Below are 23273 nucleotides of genomic sequence, written 5' to 3' on the forward strand. Positions count from 1 at the left end.
GCATTTAAATGTGATTTTATGAGTAAAAATGTCATTTTTGGTCTAAAATTAGCTATACTTCGAACTTTCCATTGATTTTTGGATATGTTGTCACATATATTATTTTGAGATAACCTGTAAATGTTCATAATTTTTGGACTTGTTATGCTCGAAAAATGAATTTTTCATTATTAAATTCGGATTTAGGTGAAAAATAGGTTAATATGAGTTAAATTTCGAATCTGGTCATAGAAAATTAATATGTTGTCACATGCAATTTTACAAGATGTGTGTAAAATAATTGGCTATAAAGAAGTCTTTTTGCATGATTTATGGATTTTTGAAGAAAAATAGCATAAATAGTGACATTATTAGTGAAAAATTAATAAAACATAATCTATGACTTAGGAAAAACGTCTAATGTTGAATTTTATTATCTTTTTCAGATCTAAAATTTAAAAGTTAATGAAAATAATTTTTCCATGTTTTTATGATTATTTTATTAAAAAATCGATAAACCGCAACATTGTTTTTCCGGGAAAATTTCGAAATTTTTAACCTAAGATTTTGAACATTATGAGTGTCATGGTATTTTTCCAGAATGTTCATGAGTTTAAATTTCAAATTTTGAATTTATTTGAAATTTTGTGATTTATTTGAAGTTTAATAGCTTATTTTTGTAATTTTGGACCATTAATGAACAATTTTATAAAGGGTTAATTGATGGGAATACTCTGAACTATAGTGGTGCTTCTCAAAATACTCTAAGCTATGTTTTAACTAACAATAAACCCAACAATTACACACCTTTTCTTATACTACAATAGACTGACTGGTGACCTGCTTAGCAGGTCACCTTTGTTTTTAAAGCTCTTTCATCCTTTCCCGTTTCCTCTTTACCTTTTCACTTAACTTCCATTAATGCTTCAAGCTTCTCCATGACGATTTTCATTTCATAAGATTTTAGTGAACTTATTATTATAATTCTATCTTTTTTGGGGGATCTTTAATCGCCTTCCTGAAATCTCGCCCACAGTGGTTTTGATTTGCGAAATTAATTTGTGGGTTTTGTCCTAAAAACTTGATTTTTTTCTGGGATTTTGATGATGTTATATTCAGTGGGTTTTATTTTCAATCGCAAAAACGTTCAAATAAGAACTCCCCAATTATGTCCGCCAAATTAGTGGCTATAAAAGATTTGGGTGGGAAAATGGTCATGATGGCTGAACAAGGTGATCATTATTGTTCTCCCCAATTGTTGATGGTTTTTGGCTTGTTTTTGTTCACGGATTGATAATTTTATGTTAGGTTTATAGAATCATATTATTCTCCTTCACATCTAATTGTTGTCGATCTAGGATTGAAGTTATATTGTACTTTGAATAAGGAAATAATTTAATTATATTATGGAATTGATGTTCAATCTGGTGTATGCTTATTTGATTAATGCTTGTATGCCTTAATTTTTGTTCAGTGAATTAAAAAAAGGCGATGGAAGAAGAAGAAATTTGGAGCAAGAGATAGCAAAGGGCCCAAACTAATATTACTTGCTACAGTAGGTTAAAAAGACACTGATTCTATTTAAAGTGAAGGTGTGCAATTGTTGGGTTTATTGATAGTTAAAACATGGTATAGAGTATTTTGAGCAGCACCTTTATAGTTTAGAGTATTCCCATCAATTAACCCTTTTATAAAATATAGGTTAATTATGGTCAAATTATTAGTGAAGACTAAATTTTGAGTCCTAAGAGGTTAGGGTAATTAACTTATGCATAAATATGAGTTTATGTATTTTTTTTTTTGTGATTATAAAATGTTGAAATCACGCAAATCCGTAAAAACCGAAGTAATATACGATATTGGCTAATTAAAGGCGATTTAGCATAAAATTAAGCATGTTCATACATATTATAATGCTGCATTTTCTTTATGATTGTCATAATTTTAATTTATGTAATTTTGAATTATGTAATTTTACTTAGTATGGCCTTAGATTTTAATTGGTATTTCCCGAAATGTATGGGAATATCGATTCGGTTGTAATTTTATTGTGATCTCGTATCACCGTTTTGTAATTTAATAGATTTATTTTTATTTTAGTTACAAATGTATAATAGGAAATTATGTAATTTATTATGTATTTTTATTCATTCCGGAGTTCCCAAAGACGGATTTCTTCAAGAATGGCGATACATAAAGACGGTGTTACCTCGAGATGCGTGCCACAACCGAAGATCAAGGGACCAATGGAGTTGGTTTCCGAATATGTAATAGTTAAATAGTTTTTCTATTTTAGGAAAGGCCATACTAGGATTTATTTATCTTTATGCTTGCATTTTATTTTATGTCACATGCATCGCTAAATCGCCATAACTAAAACATGCATCCTTATTTTATCGAGTTTATCGACCGTGTCAATTAAAATTATCGTAGTTCACCGCTTTAGTTCACTTAAAACGTGATAGATAATAAATTGACATGACCTCTCGCTAAAACAATTAATTGAGACATAGCCTTACCAAATAGTAGAAACCATGAAAACCTATTTCGCGAGGGAGTGCGCTCGGCCCCACCGGGTACAAACCTTGTTACGTAGGGGAAGTGGGTGATGAATGTTAATCCACCGAATTCATGTTGATAAGGGATGTATTGGCCACACCGTGCCCAAGTTAATGTGGGTTTGGATCATGGACACATTTATTCGAAATTTGGATTGAACTCAACAAAAGTTTTTGATAAGGGATGTATCGGCCCCACCGTGCCCTTGTCGGATGTGTTTTGGGCTAAAGATAATTGTTAATGTAATATTATCGACCAAGAGTTCTAAAAGTAGAATCGATTAAACGTTAATCCACCAAGTTGTATTGATAAAGGATGAATCGGCCCCACCGTGCCTAAGTCGATATGAATTTGGGTCTTGGAATCATTTATCTAGTTGGGTAGAGGTCACTAGAAAAATGCATAAAACTTGTTTAAATCATACATTTTTACGAGTATTATTAAAACGACAATTGTTTTACTCCTTATATTTTGTTTTGTAGACCACTTCTTTTTCATAACAAATGGCAACACCAACACCAACTCCTAATGCCACACCTCTCGCTAGTTCGTCATGGCTCCGATCCTTTATGGATCGATGTAAACTTGAAAAGAATGGGTCAAATTTCTCCGAATGGGATGCCCAACTCAAATTAGCCGCCGAAGGTGACGACAAGCTTCGTTACCTTACCGAGGCCTCTCCACCCGAACCATCCACTAGGTCCACCGCGGCCACTAGGGAAGCATATGAGGCTTACCAAAAGGAGTCCGCCGCAATGAAAAATGTCTTAATATTTGCGATAGAGGCGGACCTCCAAAGGAGAGCCTTTAAAATGGGCAATGCTAATGAGATTTACTCCAAACTTGTGACCATATTTTCACAAACTCCGCGGATCGTCCAATATGAGGCGGCCGCGGCATTCTTTGATCTCGACTTCAAAGAGGGCCAAAAGGTTAGCCCTCATGTGCTCAAACTCATGGAGCTTGTCGAGACCTTGAAAATTCAAAAGGTTGAAATCCCCAAATAACTCATCGTAGATAGGATTCTACACTCCTTGTCCAAAGTCAAGGCATATGTGCAATTCCGGGTGAATTTCAACATGCAAGACAAGGATGTGTCTCTTGAGGAGTTGCACAAGTTACTTGTGCAAGCCGAGAGGGACATGGGGTTAAATGTGAACCCTCCCAAGGATGTTCTTAACATAAGCACTAAGAGTAAAGGGAAGTTCAAGAAGAATGGGAGAAAGGGCAAGAAGCTAGCTCCCACATTCACCAAAGCTAAGCCTAATGAAGCTAGCACCTCAAAAGTCAAGAAGGGTCCTATTGATAAATGCCATTATTGTAATGGCATGGGACATTGGAAAAGAAATTGTTCCAAATACCTTGGTGATATCAAAGCTGGAAAGATCACTCCAGTAGGTAAATGACTAACCTTCTTTTATGTTTCTAATTCAACTATGGTATTATGATGCAAAGTTGTGATAATGTATCTCCCTTTTTATTGTAAATAGGGCCTCCACCAAGCAAAGACAAGGGAAAGGAAAAGCAAGCATAAGAAACCATGGAGAAGCTAAGGATAGCTTTTATGGAGCTTTGCTTTTCATTGTCTTAATTTAAGATTATGTTTTGGATTTTTAGAACTTTAAGTTTCCATGTTTGACATGGAAAAGTTTTTTTTTGGATAATGGTTTGTATTTCGGATGATGGTGACTTGGTTTGCAACCCAAGTCACCCGTTTTATCATTTATCCTTTTATGTTCTAAAATTCATCTTTAAATGCTTGCACTTTGAAACATAAGATTAGTCACTTAAAGTGATCTAATAGACAAATATAATGACGGGTTTCATTATATGTCCGCATGCTTAAGGCTTGTGTATGATCATTTATGAAGCGATTTTGAGTCTATGAACTCTCTTAAAGGAATGTCAACCACCAAGTACACATATGAAATCAATAACTATTAGTCTATCTATGAGATAGTTCTCCTTATACTTCAACATCATTAATTTGTGTCTCATATGCTATCTTTGAATGTTTAGTGTATTTATTCTAAAGATAGAGTGGGAGAAAAATGAGGACACAACACACAAGGCAAGATAAAATTGTGTACTTGTGTATATGAAGATCTACGCAAGAGAGAATGATTTGAATGAAGTATATTTATTCTTATAACTTATGCCGAATAGATGAGATCTATGGTCTCAAGTTAGTTCTATATGACTAAAGAGACCAAGTGTAGTAATCATAAGAGAATATTCTCAAGATAACTACACGAGGAGACCAAAAGAAAGTTTTGGAAGAAAAATGACTAATGTAAAGTCTTAACAAGTTTTTGACTAAGTTTATGAAACATTTGACCAATAGTTTCAACCTTGAGATTTACTTAAGAGCCTAAATGAATCATAGTAACATACTAGTTATGATCGAGTTGCAAATATTGATATACCGATATCTTCAATGACCAAAGTTTTAACCACGCAAATGTCATTGCTTAACCTCACTATGGAATGGTTAAACCTCCTTCCAAAAGGGTATTTGCGAAGGACGTATTCTAGACATTGTTTATATTTGAATAATGACATTACTACACATCATTATGACATGAGTGTGTTGGAGATTTAAAATCTCTTTACGTAAGGTTGGGATGAGACCACTTCAAAATAGGTATTTTGAAAGGATATGATGGAACATATATGGTTTTATCCTAATAACTTGGCAATGAAATTTATATTTCAATTCTTGAATAAATTTCGATTGAGAAGTCAATTTCGAAATGTGTAGAATTGAGTGGGAGTTAGGAAATTCTCATGTGAAGACATGGAATTTAGTGGGAGCTATCATCCTTGAATGTATAAAACTCATTACTCATTAAAGAATGACGAGCTAATACCTTCTTCCATAAAGAAGCTTTTGAGTTTTCAATTCTGGATGAAAATGGACTATGATGAATCCAATTACATCAAGGGATGTTGGATTAGTATTAAGAGATACACATCGTATCAACATTCACATAGGTTATTCATATAGATGAAAATGGAATTACCATTAGCAGTCATGGTCGTTCATTGAATCTATGAACGGTTGATCTCATGATTATTAGTAACTAATGTTTCCGCCATTAGAATAATCATGTACATGTCCAATTATGAATCATATGCATAAGAGCATGATGATTGATTGGTAAGCCATAATAGAAACGTCATGAATTCTCAAGTAGAATCCGATGAGCGATTTCGGTGTTTGACGGAATACTCCATTATGTGATAAGAGGTTGCACATATTATAGAAAGTCCGAGCACATGTAAGGATTTATGAGAATCCCAAATCTTACAAGCCTAGAAAGAGAAATAAGAAGTTTTGGAAAGATGCTTGGTCGAATAAGAAGTTATTCAAAAATAATCTTTCCTAGTTAAGCTAGGACTTGTGAGAAGTGCTAAGCTAATAATCTTGACAAATTGTTACAAGATTCTACAAAATATATACCTAGTGCATTGTGTGTGGATGGAATACTTGATCAGTACAAGTTATTTCATTCATCACAAATTGTTAGATTATGTGATAGTCGATAAGAAAGTTCTTTCAAGTTAAAGAACCAAAACCAAGGTCGGGAACCTTGATGTGTACTTGGTAAGATTCATGCTATGAGAGAGAACATGAATGTGAAGGAAATTGCAAGTGTAAGAAGTTTGAACACATTGACACATGACATGTTAAACTTCTATTGCAATCAATAAGTGTTTACACTTACGATATACATCACAAGGTTGTAATATGATATTGACTACCCGAGTGTGATGTCGACATTTATCGTTTGAGTTATTATTAACTCACCTTGTACATTGTTATATCCAAACGGGTTGTAGAGACAATTGAACTCCGTTAAAGTGAACATGGATCAACATTGTATTTGCCCATAGTTACTTATATGAGGTGACGTCTCGAAGTGACTAGAGTGTGATGCGATTGATGGCAAGTTCAAATGCCATAGAGTCATGTGAGATGACTAGTCGATCACATAGGCAGACTGTTAGGAACATTTTGTCGGGCCTAATGACTGCTTATAGAGTTCTGGCAAATTTATATAGCCTGGTCGTGGCGAGAGCTACTATAGTATTCAAATGAGTCGATTCTTTTGACTAAAGACTATTCACCTAAGATGGCACAGATTTGATTAACTTTGATTTGTGTTACTACGACCTTCGTAAATGGGGTCAAATGGGCATATTTTGGGTTATGATGGCTGTGGCTAGTGGAAGGGAATGAGTGCGATAGGAATTGTCCATCCCTAGTCAGGGTTATAACAATATCTCAGGGCCACTCGAGGAGTAATGAACTGGAAATGCGTGGCCACGCTCGGAAAGTATCTATGATAGATAAGTCCGGTCAATCAGTTATTCTCCAGATCGAGGAAACCATTCTCGATATGATCACTTGCAAGTACGACCTGAAAGACACCTTGCATTGAGTGGGAGATAGTAATAGGACAAGAGAATTGGTGACGCACACTTGTCGAGGACAAGTGGGAGATTGTTGGAATATGTGTCCTCCGACAATAATGCGATCACGACTGTTGATCATGATGATCACGTGTTTAAATCTCATTATAAAGAATACAATTGGGAAGTAATATTGTTACTGTCAACTGGTCAACATATATCGGTAATGATTGGTCGACTAGAGATTGACATTCTTTGTCGTGCGGCGGTGGTGATCGATTGACCCCTTAGGTCATACCTATAGGGCAACACTCTTAATTGATTATTTAATTAATCGTATAATGTTACGAGTTAATTAAATTACTTGAAAATTGACGGACGATTTTGGAAGTAAAATTTACGTGTCAAATTGAAATGTGATTAAATGAGATACGGTCTGAGTAATTGAATTGTATCATTACTCGGATGAAATTAATGTTTAAAGAAACAATCGAAATTGAATGAATTTATATACAATCTGTTGTGATTTATAAATGGTAAAATATTTTGGCACAAGTAATTATGAAATTACTAAGTCGATTTTTGTATGTGACGAATTTTTATTAATACGTTGATTTTTAATATGTTAAAAATACATAACAAATTTATGTCACATATGACATGTGACATATTGACAATTGACAAAAATAATATGGAATCCATATTATCAAGTGGGCCGAAAATTAGAGGGTTTTTAAGCTAATTATATGTTGATTGTAATTAGTGGAGGGCATGATGATTACCCTAGTCACTAGCCATGCAACCCTATTGTTTATTGTGAAGAACAATTTTTCCATGCATTGGCTCCCCAAAATCCCTCCTCTTACACGGTTTTGAGAAGACAAAAACTCATCATGGTTTTTCTATAATTTTTACCTAATAATATACAAAATGTTGTAAATTATCATTCATTCATTTTCACTCATCCAAAATTAGTATTTCTAGAGAGAAAAATAAATCTCTTCTTCTTCTTCTCTCTATAAACCGAAAATATTAAGAGTATTATAATATTTTTGGGTCAATTTTTACTAGATTAATATTGTACTAGTTCTCATAATATTAATCTTAATTAAGAGAAAGCAATGGGTATTAATCCTAAGGAGAGATCCTATACTTGGATCTTGTTCTTCCATCTTAGGAAAGCTCAAGAACAAAAGAAAAGGAGATTTCTTTTGTGCCCAATAAAACCGAAATCACCAATGTAAGAACATGATTTCTCCTCTATTTTTCATATTGTTTGCATGCATAAAATCCGTATTTAATTTTATGACAAATTAATTTCGACATATATGAGTATGTTAGTATGTATAAAGATCTACATTTCCTTCAATAGAATGCTAAGGGTAACGATTGCTTAGTGTTCATGTCTTTACTTTGTGTCTTGACATGACACGAGGTATTCGAACGGTTCCAATTTCCCATAAAAATTGGTGGCGACTCCAACAAAAATGCAAACGCTTGTTTCTCTTTCCTCCCAAGCGCCCCCGTGGGCACCCCCGCTGTCCACAATAATATTGTGCTGTGATTTTTTTGATCCCTTGTTATATTTGTATTCCATGGGAAGTTGACAATATTTTGGTGATTAGTGTGTTGTGTGCATCCAATTGGCACTGTTTTGTATTGATTTAATTTTGAGTTTGAAGTTGGGATGTTCCTAAATTTGATGTTTAGTAGTTGCTAGCTTGGCTTTTAACTCCTCTTATCCAAATTCATCTTAGCCCCTTCTTACCCATTACCTCACCTACCCATAATCGCCTCGGCATGCGTCATGGTCTTTAATGGTTGAAATGCATATGTACAGTTGTAGAGATCATTTTCATGTTAGACTGCAGGCATGTTCTTATAGGTCGTAGTTAGGTGAGAGTCGTTGCAAAATTACTTCTTTCTATCTTATATGTATATATTCACTTGTGCTTTTTGTGTGATTTGAGCGGCCCGTGAGAGTCCAATTTGATAAGTCTTTATAGTCGATAATTCAGGAGTTTTTAACAACTTCATAACTCGTTTGCATGATTCGTATTGCTATTTGATTGTTAGTGTTGCATTAAATTGGTTTAGGCTATTCGGTTTGCATTTCGCTCTGAGGATGAAATCGTTCCATTAGGTCCTAAGATCGAGTCTAGTTCTTGCTTAGGGACAAGCAAGGGTTTGGTTTGCGGAAATTTGATGCGTGTCTATAATATGATGTTTTACATCTTTATTTCCACGCATTTTATGTCCATCATTGGTAGTTTACTCTATTATTTGCCCCATTTTGTCCACTTCCATTTTTTTGTGTAATATTGCAGAAATATGAAGAATCCAGCGGAAATCGAGCCGAATCCATCCCTAAGTGCTTGGCATATGATTTGACATGAAGACTTGACTCGGGAAATGAACTTGGTGCGCGTAGCAAGGCCTGAAAGATAGATTTGCGAGAGTTTCAGACGCGGATTACCAGCTAACTTTGTCTATAGACTGACCTACATGGTCTATAGACTGTCAGAATGCTGAGCAGTTGACTGCAGGAAGAAGAGTCAGTCGATCGACTGATGTCCATGGTCGATCGACCACATGAGTTATCGTACAAGTTTTATTTTAAGTCAGAAGCTTCTGATATTCTCGACCTTTAGTCGATCGACCGGCTGACTTGGTCGATCGACCACTTATGCAACCTGACGAGAATCAAAAGATTTTAACCTAAGCCCATTTGTAATTAGGTTTGGAGAAGAATTTTAAGTAACATTCCTATATAACGTAACTCCTTCCTATTGCTACACGGAGGGAGATTAGGGGATTCATATTCGGATTCACATTTATTATCACATACCTAGTTTGTTCTACAGTTTTCATTAATATTTCAATAAAGTTCTTCTTTTGTATCCGGATTCGTTTCCTGCCTTCTTTATTTCTGGTAATTCTTGTTCTAAATTTTAGTTTACTTTTATTCCTTCTTTATAGATTAGAATTGATTAGTTAGAATCCCTAAGCCCTAATTCTTTCTTTTATGCGGTTTCATTGTTCATTTAATTTAGTTATGAATTCTGTTGTTTTCATCTTTAGTTTCATTATCGTTATTAATTCCAGTATGAGTAGCTAAATCTCCCGCGCTAAGATGTGAGGGGATCCGGAGCGTAGATGGCATAGAGTAGGTAGGCCTGAGTCGGGGTATGGCCGGTCGACTGACCTTGTTGGTCGATCGAATGACCCCGTTGGTCGATCGACTGGCTTAACTGGTCGATCGACTGCATCGTGTTAGATTAGCACTGTTTCAATGTTTTAATTGCAATATCTGACGAAATCGAATGCATGCGACTAGTTAAATCCTTAGTATTTGACCAACCCACAAGATCGAGAGATAGGGGAGGGAAAATAGATTAATAAATTGGGACACTAAAGTGCTAGGATCGAAAGATAAGTAATTTAGGCTTTAGGAATCACTATTCAGAGCGAGAGCTATTTTTAGTGAGACTTAGGGATTAGTAGCATAGACCGAAAGGAGCTACTAGTTAACTCGGACCGAGAGGACCTGTTATTTGCCCATCTTACATGATTATTTCAGACTTACCTAGTATTACCGCCGTCGTAGCTACAGTGAACCGATCGTCTTAACCTTCTTTTAATTATTGTTTACATTTCTTTTATAATTTGCTTATTTATTTTATGTTATTAGATTTAGTCCAACCTAAAACCCCCCCAGAAATTCATAGACTGAAATTAAACAACTTAACTCCCTACCTCCCTGCGGATCGACCCTGTTACCACTAGCTTCTGTTAGTTCTAATAGGTTTAATAAAATTTATTTTTGGTGCACACAACGAGAGCGCATCAATCAGCAGATAACAACAATTATGAACATATGCAATCTCAATCAATTAACAGTACTGAGTAGGAGAAACCCTACCTCGTCGCAAACCATGAAAGACATCCATACACAGCCAAGCAAGACTCCAATATGCATCCTACAATGATAACCACCACCTATTACACAACTATCCTCAATAATCTACCCAAAAGAGACACTAGGCAGAGACTTACCTAATAACGTGCATTGACGACGACACGGACGACAACCACGCACGAAACCTTCCTAAGCGAATACCGTCCTTCCCATGGTGGAGGTTTAGGCTATATACATGAGAGTGTGTAGAGATGGGGTGATAGGAGAGGGAGGTAGGCTAGGGTTAGAGAAGAGGAGCTGTCGAGGAAATGGGAAATGAAATGAATCTCGCGAACTTGCGTTTTATATTAACGCGTCACAGCAGCCGTACTCGGTCGAGCACTAGCGTACTCGGCCGAGTAGGCTCTACTCGGTCGAGTATAGATGATACTCGGTCGAGTAGCCTCTGCTAGGTCGAGTATACAATCCTATAAGGTTCGTGTTGCAAGTCTGGTCCTTCACCCAATCCTCCCTAAGGTTTCTCTTGGTCAACAGGGTCGGTCAACGTAGTCCTTAAATATCCTGGGTATTACAGTTTGGGTCACTGATTATCGGGTCGGTTTCGGGTTGAATTTATCAGGTTCTGTCGGGTCGGGTTTGCGTGGGTTCGGGCCGGGGTTGAAGTTATCAGGTTCTGTCGGGTCGGGTTTGCGTGGGTTCGGGCCGGGTTAGACTTGTCAGTTCTAATAATGTCGGGTCATTCTTGGGTCAAGTCATTTCGGGTCGGGTCGTTTGGGTCACTTCATATCAGGATTTTGCTTAAAATAAATATTGCGGGTAAGTCAATTTGGTCATTTCGGGTCACTTCAGGTCAGTTCGGATTTGTCAAGTTGTAATACCCCGTAATTTGATAAGTAATTATAAGAATACTTTATGTAATTCACATAATTAATTAATGACATTTACATTTATAATATAAGTGAAACTAAGACGGTAATTAATAATAAAATAAATAAGCAAGTCGGAAAGCATTGGGTTGTATAACAATAAAATAATAAAAGTGCTCGGGTAACATTAGTAGTAATAATAATAATCGTATTCGTATAATAATAATAATAATAATAATAATAATAATAATAGTAATAATAATAATAGTAATAATAATAATAATAATAATAATAATAATAATAATATAATTTATAATAGTAATGATAATAATAGTATATAACATGGTTTCCTAATACCGCTCTATATGACCTATCTTATCACTATGAATAGATTGTATGACCTAATTAGAGACCTTATTCACTCATAAAAATTCATAATCTCACAATAAAGAGGAAGAGGGAGATTTAGAAGGGAGAAAAGGGAAGAACTCAGCTTATATTATCGTCTTAAGGTAAGACCGTCTGTTGGGGTTTTTGGTACAAATAATATAAAATGCAAAGACTCACAATATTTTCTTATGGATTTAACCACAACCCAACCTTGTATTATTATTCTTAAACCTTAACAATAATACAATTTCAATCCTTCAACACTTAGCTACTAGTTAAGATTTTCAACTATGCTTAACTCGGGATATTAAGCATACACTTTCATTTATCCAACATGACTAATGACCCTTATATAGAAGATACCAAGTCCTAACTTACCTAGTAATATTAAGAGTCTTAATACCTAACTACTAACTCCTACTAGTATTTACTACCAAGAACATATAACATCTAAAGTGTAAATACAAATAACATAATGCATATATAACTCTTTACATATTAAAGACTTTATATGTTACTATGTTTAATATAATATTGGGTTACTTCCCAACACCGTCTTATATTATAATGTATTGATTTTGTAATTAAAATAACTCGCGTTGTCGACCACCATAAGGTTAGCCGTGACCAATGACGAAGCTACGCCTGGGCCAATCGGGCCATGGCCCGGGTGAGATTTTTAAAATCAAGTATAAAATGGGTCAGATTATACTCATGGAAGTTTAGTTGGCACAGTGGTTTACATAATGTGTACTTTATATGTTACTATGTTTAATATAATATTGGGTTACTTCCCAACACCGTCTTATATTATAATGTATTGATTTTGTAATTAAAATAACTCGCGTTGTCGACCACCATAAGGTTAGCCGTGAGTCCGTGACCGTGGCACACCAGGGGGTGACCGTACCCACGTTGGATCACCATTGAGTGTAAGGGGGGGGGGGGAGGGGGGGTGTTTGACCAGCGTTTTGTGGTGGTGTTTGTTGGGTTAGACAATAGACTAGACTCGGTTTTTGCCCTTGACGCGCCTAACTCGGACCAGACCAGGGTTGGCGTTTATGTCAGGGTGGTTGGTCGACCATGTTGGGTGGTCGTGGGTGGTGGTTGGTGCGAGTGTTACCGGAATTTCCCAAAAACAGAGGAAAGTTGTTTGTTGTTGTGTTGTCGGTGATGGGTGGTGGTTGTGGTGTTGCAGAAGGGTCGAAAGGAGATGGGAACACCCCTAGAGCCACCGTTGGTCAATGGTGATAGCGGTGGTGGCCAGAGGTGGAGTGGTGTTGTGTAGGTGTTGGGTCGAGTTTGGTGTCGGGTAGGGATTTAGGGCGTGAGATTGTGGGGTGTTGGTAGCGGTATGACTCGTGGTTAGGGCGTGTATGAGTGCGTCGGGTTGCAAGCTAGTGGTGGCTAGGTTAGGGGGAGTCGATGGAGGCTGGTGGTGTCGGTATAAGTGGGTTTAGGAGGGGTGTTGAACATGGGTTTGAACCGTTATATGGGGTTTGTGGGTTGGTGTTTTCACGAGTTACATGGGTTGGTTAATGGGTTTGAATCTTATTTAACGGGTTTTTACGTAATAATAATTCATACGGAAAAATAATTAATGTTAATAAAATTATAATTGATTAATTATAATAATGTGTTGAATAATTAATAATTAAATTATAAATATTATTTATCTATAGGTGACGGACTTGTGGAACGGGTTTGTTGAAGAATATTTTTAGTAGATTGCACTAATTGGATTTGCTTGTCAGGTAGGAATTTCCTACTCAACTCGGGTTTTATTGTTAAGTGAATGTATATTTAATTGTGACGGTTGATGAGATTAATGTTAATATTGTGATTTGTTATTGGAGATAGAGTATTTGTGTATGCTAAGTTGTTGGCTGGGCTGTATGATTGGATTGTTATTGTTATTTGTTGTTGGTTATATTTTGTATGGAGCGTTGATTATTCAGTTGAGCATAACACGAAGGGTGTTACTGCCAGATGTGCATAGCAAGTGATTGCTACTGCCAGAGATAGTTGTGCATAGTAAGTAATTACTACTGCCAGTTGAGCATAATACACCAAGGCGAGCATGCATGGTACGCAAGTACTACTGCCACTTGAGCATAGCACGATGTTATGGGGGTTGTGCTACTGCCAGTGACGTAAGTGAGTTGTACGGATGAAGTGATGACAATTTGAAGGATGACAATTTGGTTGGATTATTATTGTTGTTTATTAGTTTCTTCCTACTCACAATCTCGTGGTTGACAATGTATTCGTGAACATCTGGGATGAACCGTAACTGGGGAGAAGATTTGACGGGTACTTGAGTTAGCCGACTTGGGAGCTTAAGGGGATGCGTAAGGACTCGGCCAGTCTATCTAGAAGTTTAGACCATTTAGTTTCTTAATCACTTTATTTATTTCCGCCGCGAGTTGTATTTTATTTTATATTAAGTTTATTTAGTTTGTTAATTTGTAATAAACATGTAATCGCTCATTTTTTTTCTAAAGTACTTTGGTTTGTTGTACTTTGTTATTCTCTACCTCGGGAAACCGAGATGGCAACGTTCTCAATTACTTGGGATGTCTAGCTAAAAGCTCCTGAATAAATGGGGGTGTTACACGAGTAAAGGTCGGGTCACACTTTTGGGTCTCCAGTCAGCCTTATCGGATTAGGTCACTTTTGCCAAGTCTAGCTATGATATCATGTAAAGAAATAGACTCGAGAAAAGTAGTGTTATTCATTGATCAAACAACCGGTATACATATACAATTTAATGAGAATATAGTAATATAAATATTAATACAAATATCCTAAATATAACTTCCAAAACCGTGTGTGAAAGCGATCTCATATAATATTTATATGATTCGATATCCTTATTATTCATCATAGAATGTTGATTTTGTCAATGTGTCTATTATTTTGGAATTTTTCTCTCTTTTTTTTATTATTTTTTTTATTTATATATATATATATGAAACTTTCGCATTATATATAATAAATGAGTGTTTCAAACTTATTTATTAAAGTAAATTCCAAAATATAAATGGAGTATCGACATCTAATTTGATTATTTTTGGATATCTGGTTTATTATTATTGGAGATCCATCTAGAAACAGTTTTCTAAAGCTAAATTTTGACGGGTCGAGAATAGAAGGCAATTAAGCTGCTTTAGGATATTGTATAAGAGATCATAATAGTAATGTCAATTTGTTAGGAGCAAAAAAGTGCGGATCGAATAATATTCTTGTTGCGGAAGCTCTCGCTTTAAAAGAAGGCACGCATTTCAGCAGCTAAATCCTTAGGAATCTCAAAGCTAATTGTGGAGAGTTATAATTTATGTGTTATTAACTCAATCCGTAGTACTTGGCAAATCCCTTGGGAAATTTCTAGTATTATCAAGGATGTGAAATTAGAGCTTCATTGTTTTGATGAAGTGATGATGATTAAACATTGCTTCCGTGAAGCCAACAAGGTTACTGACTTTATGACTTTTATTGGACATTCATGTCCAACACTTTCGAGCTGGTTTGAAAGCCGGTGGCTTCAATTTACATAACTCATTTGAAAGGATAAGATATGTTGGTCCTATCCTAAAGGATCAATCTAGTTTTCTTACTTAATAAAAAAAATATGGATCGGACATGAATACTTTATTTATGGATCTTTAGATATTAAAATATGATCATAACTAATTTTTTTTTTGACAACGATAAACTGCTATTAAAATAAAAGAAAGTCAAGTACACTACAAACCCTGGGATACCGGAGTTCTTTAGGGTACTAGGAAACCAACTAATCGAACTAACGTTACACGAGTATGAAACGGAAAAAGTAAGACGATACTTCTTATACGGAGGATGATAAAATTCATCAAAGTGGAATAGATCTGTCTCCTTCCTTTTAGCCCTCTTCACCGCTACGAGTATGAAACGGAAAAACTAATCACTAACCCTTTAAATCAGATATCTGGATATCTATCCGTAAATAATACGAGTAATAGAGAAACCTCATAATATACACAACTTCTCATTATAGACGAGAAATATCCGTCTATAATTATAAACAAGTCAAATATTCACCCACTTTAAATATAAGACAAGCAATAAGTCGCATTCCCCAAGACTAATTGCATAATGTATCCTGACATCCAGTTGTTGAATAGTCTCAGTAAATCTTCCTGTCCATATCATCACAATATCAAAACACAACTCAAAATGATTAGCATTTTAAGTATAAAATTTTCCTAGTGTTGACTGTTTACAAAAAAACATGTCAGCAACAAGCTGCCTTTCGAATAGCCGTGTTGTCTTAAATTAAGGGACTGATAACGTCACTTGAAAATTAATCACGTTACTCATTATATCTAAGAGTAAGATAAATTAAATTAACTTAAATATTCAAAGGTGAAATAGAGTAGCAAAAAGCGTTTTGTGAATGACGTTAGAAGAGAGGTGCATTTATCTGACTGCATATTCGCATTGACTCGAATCAAATAGGTTTAGTGTAGTGGTTGCTTATCTCGTTCCTTAATTAGGAGGTTAGGGATTTGATCCCTGCCTATGAAAATGGAGCAAATTCTTTAGCCAGCTGAATATCTATTCGAGATAGCACACATGCGACGAGAAAATTATACATTATTGTTGACGATGGACACCTCGATTTACCCCAAAAAAATATTCGCATTGACTCGAATAAATGCACCTTCAATTATTATGCGATTATATTGACTATTATAAAACTTGATGACAGTAGTTTGTTTGGACTATCTGTTGCTGGCCGCGAATTTGTGGAAGCAAATAGACAACAAAACGTAAATTATTAAGGAACTAATTACATGTGAACAACAAATTTTTGATTAACACTCCTCTAGTAAGACTAAAAATTTCTTCGGATGAAGTAAGCATATAGCAACATTTTGACCCTTTACGATGCTTCTTTGTAATAGATTCAACGAAGTCCAATTATATTAATTAATTAATAATTAATAATTTAGTATATGTGAATTACGCGACTATAAACGTGCAAGACAGCTATTGTAATAAGCGATGCTAACCACCGATATTATTTTTTATTTCGTTTAATAATGCGTTAAATTATTAACAAAATGAAGTGTTCCGACTTATGAAAGATATTTATCGAAATGAATATATAAAACCGTGACTACCTCAGTTTATTCGTTATATGAACAACTAAGATCGTTGAGGCACTCACCTGATTTAGTAACTTTGAACTTTAGAAATTCGAGAAATGAATGGTGATAATTGACTCGATCGATCACCAAAATCAAACAAATAGCCATATTTTAAATAACATAAACTTAATAAATGTTAATTTTAATCTTAACATGCATATATTGATGTTTTCAAAGGTTATCAAATTTAAAATTATTTTGACCTAAAATAACCAAACTCCGCTTTCGTTTATGACCCTACGTAACTTTACAAGGCTAGTGTACTCGTCTATGACTTTACGTAACTTTTACAATACTAGTAGTCTAGTGCAATAGTTTAACTAAAATTAAATCATAAAATTTCATTTGTAACGGCACATATCCGTCACTTTGGAGTGATGAATACCATTTTATCTCACAAATAACCCAAATAGAGGAGAGAGGGAAGCATATGGGGGTGTCCCCACCTTGTCCCCCCTATCCGTTTTGTGAGTGACATTATCCGTCACTTGCTCCGATCCGTCTTCAGCAAGACTAATTGAAATTAAATAGTTAGGCTTATGTAACATAATTTTGTATATAAAGCGGATTATCATGTTTATTTAAAAGGAAAACGAAGTTTTATAAAGCGATAAAAAGAACTTTTTTTTTTTTTAACACAAATTCTTATATAACGATTTTATTCCATCGAAATCCGTCTTACATGAACTTAGGGGTGTAACAAAGCCGATTAGAGCTCGAGCGGGCTCGGAATCTGCTCAACAATTTAACTTTGAGCACAGAATCAGCTCGGAACTCTCCGAGCTCAAAAATTTAAAGCTCGAAATAGGCTCGAGCTCAGCGGAGCTCGATTTAATCATTATTATTATTATTATTATTATTATTATTATTATTATTATTATTATTATTATTATTATTATTATTATTATTATTATTATTATTATTATTATTATTTTTACTTTCAAAATCAAATTAAAATTAATATGTTTGAAGATAAATAACAAATAAAAAAAACAATTATAATAAAAATATAATCATGAATGTAAAATAATATTTCAATAAGAACAAAAATGGTTGCAAAATACTAAAACTGGATAACAAAAAGAATAAAATGAGCCTAAACGAGCTTTCGATCTGAGCTCTAGTTGGTATGCTCATCTCAAAATCGGCTCAAAATCATTTTCAACAATTTGAAACCGAGCTTTAATCGAGTTAACTACAAAAACTCTGCAAACCAGCTCAGATCATTTACGACCATACACGAACTTTTACCTAAAAGTGCTCGATAAAAGAACAAAGTAGTGTAATGAGATTTACTTCATGGGACTAGTTTGTCTTTGACTATGATGTAAGCAAACCAACGTGGGTCTCAAATCCCTTCTATTTAAGACTTGCTCTCTTCTACTCTCTATTTCTCAACCTTAGCATATCCACAATAATCCTCTCTATTTCTCCCTCTTTTTAATTATTATTTTTTTTCTCTTTCTTTTTAATTAGTTTGCATATTATAACCATGACGATGACGGAGGGAACCAATGATAATGTGAAGATTACAAACGGAAACAAAGTGTTGGCCGATTTCGATCCTCCGAAGAGGCCTAAGAGAAACATGTTTGCATTAGCTTGTGCTACTTTGGCCTCTATGACTTCTATTTTACTCGGCTATGGTATGAACCTTCTTTCTTTCTTCTCATTTGTTTTGTCGGAATATTATCATAAGACAGTTATTTCCGTTTTAAAAGTAAAACGTATCAAAAAGATATCATCCCATTTAGTTGGATGAGACAAACTTTTTTATTAGACTCTACACATTACACTTTTATCTCATCCATCCTATCTATTTGACACGTTTAAGTTGAAAACAAATACGTCAAACTTAAACAAGAATTTGCGTTCTTTTTCTCCCATACCTTGGTTAACAAGTTTAAAGACATACGATTTCGGGTTAATGTACGCATAAGAGCTTTTCCCAATCTTTTCTCAAAGCCATCTTAGGAATAAACTTGTCCCAACTGAATCATATATCACATATTCGAATTTGCATATTCGGATACAACATTCACGCCACATATTATCTTGTGAAAGACGATTTTACACCAGAATAATGAAATAACCCCTAATAATATTCAACAATCCAAACATAAGAGAACATTTGACATGTGGTGGTGTTCCATTTATCATTGTTTAGGGAAGGTTAGCCTTACATTAGAAGGAAGTGGGGGCAAGTAGTAGTTTAGCCATACCCACTACATCCTATAAGAGACAATTATTAATAAGATCAAAACTGAAAATTAATACGGAGTAGTCTACACGTTTTCAGATTTGATGCCATACTTGTTGCTTTCAGTCTGGCCCATTTTAACTATGCCAGCTAGCTCTACCGTCCACGGATTTTCGAACGTGTGTTGTAAGGGTATACATTAATAATCTAAATGAGATACGTTTCACCGACACACGATATTGTCGCGAGATAATCAAATATAAACTCATTTTTACAATAATTAAGGAGAATATCTTGTGAATGTTGCCGCATTTAGGTTATTAGCGTGTGTTCTAAGTTCTTAGAACACACGTTACAAAAACCGTTAATTCTTCTTATTATTATTATTATTAATATTATTACGTGATAATTGAGACCCATCATGTGAGTAACTGAGTATGTGACTGTCAATTTTTGTCATATTATGTTCATTAATTTAATAATATGTTTCTTTTCTTCATGATTTTTATCAGATTTGGCTTTTCTTTAAACTATAGTCCATGGATTATCTTTGGATTATATATGCCAAAACTTTATGGAGATTTGATTACTTTATTAAAAGTTGAAAAGACTGACTTAATTTCTTTCACATAGACCTACTTTTACACTTTCAATAATTACTTCATTTCTTTCACCAATTGGTCTTGAAGACGGGTCGGAGAAAGTGACGGATAATGCCACTCACAAAACGAATAGGAGGGACAAGGTGGGGGCACCCCCATGTGCTTCCCTCTCTCCTCTATTTGGGTCATTTGTGAGGGAAAATGGTATTCGTCACTCTAAAGTGACGGATACGTGCCGTCACAAATGAGATTTTGTGTCTTTCACATAGTGCTACTTTTAAACTTTAAATGGTTACTAATTCAGTCAATGGTTATCATGATTTCAAACAATGATAATTATTGAGCAAGACAGAAGAAGTATGGTGCATGTTAAGACTTATTTTAGTTACATACTTTTATCTTTGCTTTACTTGTTTGAGAAATTCTGCATAATCATGGAAATTTGTAAGTCCTAGAATGGACTGTGTGGACACATGTTAGAAAACTCGTTAAACCAAAAGCGTGAAGGGTACCTAAAAGAGTATGATTATGCTGTTTAACAATCTTATTTAATATTTTGCCAATTTTAATGTTACTAAATATAAACTTGATGAACAGACATAGGAGTAATGAGTGGAGCAGCAATATACATAAAGAAAGACTGGAATCTAACCGACATTCAAATTGAAGTATTGATCGGAATCTTAAACATCTACTGTCTACTCGGGTCATTCGCTGCCGGCAGAACCTCAGACAGGATAGGACGGCGGTACACCATCGTGTTCGCTGGGACAATCTTCTTCGTGGGTGCTCTTCTCATGGGTTTCGCCACCAATTATGCCTTCCTTATGGTCGGTCGCTTTGTGACTGGTATCGGTGTAGGCTACGCGCTTATGATCGCGCCTGTCTACACCGCTGAGGTCTCCCCTGCTTCTTGCAGGGGTTTTCTCACTTCTTTTCCAGAGGTTTTTATTAATGCTGGCATTTTACTCGGTTATGTCTCCAATGTTGCTTTTTCTAAACTTCCTACTCATTTGAGTTGGAGGTTCATGCTCGGGATTGGAGCGGTCCCGAGCATGTTTCTGGCCGTGGCTGTTCTTGCCATGCCTGAGTCGCCTCGTTGGCTTGTTATGCAAGGAAGGCTTGGTGAGGCTAAGAAGGTGCTTGACAAGACTTCTGATTCGCCTGAGGAGGCTCAACTTCGTCTCAGGTAAGCTATTTGGCATAGCGATTTAGCTTAAACCTGTTAAAAAAATGAAAAGTGATGACGTGGACCTATTTGGGAGAAATGTTTTAAAACCGACCCTAAAACAAGAAATAGTTTGCTAGATAACCCTGTTTTGAAGAAAAATTCCTTAAAATCGCTTACTGAAAAATGTTATACAGAGTATTAATATTTAATTATGTTGGATATTTGGTTGATCAGGGAAATTAAGGAGACGGTCGGGATTCCCCTAGAATGTAACGACGACATTGTTATTCTTCCAAAGTCGAGTAACAAGAACGGAGAAGGAGTTTGGAAGGAACTCCTAATTAGAGCAACGCCCTCAGTACGACGAGTAGTGATAGCCGGCATAGGGATCCATTTCTTCCAGCAAGCGTCTGGCATAGACGCTGTCGTTCTATATTCCCCGCGAATATTTCAAAAGGCCGGGATTAAAAGCGACACACGCCAATTACAGGCGACCGTGGCCGTTGGATTGGTGAAAACATTGTTTATATTGGTAGCTACATTTCAGTTGGACAAGTATGGTAGGAGACCCTTATTATTAACTAGTGTTGGGGGTATGGTCATTTCCCTCTTTACATTAGCTATGTCATTAACCGTAATTGATCGATCGACTCATACGCAAACGTGGGCCGTGGTTTTGTGTATAACCATGGTGTGTTCCTTTGTGGCCTCATTTTCGATTGGATTGGGACCGATTACTTGGGTCTACTCTTCCGAGATATTCCCATTGAGGTTACGTGCTCAAGGTACGAGCATGGGTGTGGCCGTGAATCGCGTGGTGAGTGGTGTTATTTCAATGACATTTTTGACCTTGACTGATAAAATTACAGTCGGCGGAGGGTTCTTCATATTTGGTGGGATTGCGACTATTGCGTGGTTGTTCTTCTTCACTTTCCTACCCGAAACACAAGGGAGGACACTTGAAGAGATGCATGAGTTGTTTGATGACTTCAAATGGAGGGATTCATTGCATGATAGAATGACTAGTGATAAGGGTAAAGGGGGTGAAAGTGTCAATGGTAAAAAGAGTCAAGTACAATTGGGAGCTACTTCTACTACTACCGCTGCTAATATTACCGATGAAAACACGAAATGATCGGTATTTAGGATTAGGAAAAGTGTATTGAGACGGGTTTTAATTAGCTCCATGAAAAGTGGTCTATATAAGTAATTAGTTGTAATTTTATGTGCCTCATTGTGATTTTGAATGAATCACAATTCTTATATATATTTGGTCTCTTTCTTTTGTTGTTTTTAATTAACTTCATTATCCTAACTATTTCGACTTGTAATGACATTCATTTCTTGCACAGTAAATAAAACGAGTTTAGATATTACATGTTACGCGAAACAAACCCATTAGTTCAATAAATCATAGCATTATGTACATTTCGATTCTTCAATCCGATTGGAGTACTCGTGCGTAATATGATTTGAAACCAAAGTGCCAACCCTGTCACAAAGTACTTGATTATTTAAGTTCAGTCATTTATTTACCTTTAATTAGCTACACTTCACAAATTACAAAATAAAAATAAATAAATAATTGAAACGAATGAATGCATATAATAAACTCGCCAGTCGCCACCTAAGTGAACTAGAATCATGTCGACATACTTTCTAATTTGGTTCGAAAAGCCAAAGTAAATATCACAATGCAAATATAGGGAGTACTTTAGACTATCATTATCAAAGAAATTCTTGACCGTTCATGACAATTAAAGAGCAAAAAAAAAAAGAAAAGTAAATATAAGTGTGCGACCGTTCAGCAAAACATAGAAGAATATGGCCTTCTGACAACCTGCATGACCACACTTCATGCCCTCTTTGGTGACCGCCATGTGTCAAAAAATAAGTGGATAGTAGCACCTTTTAAATAAAAAGAAATAATAAAAACAAATTAGCCCAATAATAGTTTGGCATGTGGGCATGTGGCATAT

General features: G+C 35.4%; 1 protein-coding gene across 1 annotated transcript; it reads left to right on the forward strand.

Moving 5' to 3' along the window:
* Positions 1-18717: 18717 nt before the first annotated feature.
* Positions 18718-22580, forward strand: LOC141599296 (polyol transporter 5). The gene is made up of 3 exons (XM_074419280.1): positions 18718-18967; positions 20721-21312; positions 21529-22580. Exons 1-3 carry the CDS (start codon positions 18814-18816, stop codon positions 22427-22429), a joined length of 1647 nt encoding a protein of 548 aa, XP_074275381.1. The 5' UTR covers positions 18718-18813; the 3' UTR covers positions 22430-22580.
* The last annotated feature ends 693 nt before the right edge of the window (positions 22581-23273 follow it).

This window comes from Silene latifolia, chromosome 9, assembly GCF_048544455.1.
Source record: "Silene latifolia isolate original U9 population chromosome 9, ASM4854445v1, whole genome shotgun sequence".
Classification (NCBI taxonomy): domain Eukaryota; kingdom Viridiplantae; phylum Streptophyta; class Magnoliopsida; order Caryophyllales; family Caryophyllaceae; genus Silene; species Silene latifolia.

Excerpts from the sequence above, each read along its gene's own strand:
- LOC141599296 (XM_074419280.1), top strand. The coding sequence starts at position 18,814 with ATGACGATGACGGAGGGAACCAATGATAATGTGAAGATTACAAACGGA. Across the intron at positions 18,968-20,720 it reads TTCTATTTTACTCGGCTATG|ACATAGGAGTAATGAGTGGA; the intron begins GTATGAACCTTC and ends CTTGATGAACAG. Across the intron at positions 21,313-21,528 it reads GAGGCTCAACTTCGTCTCAG|GGAAATTAAGGAGACGGTCG; the intron begins GTAAGCTATTTG and ends TTGGTTGATCAG.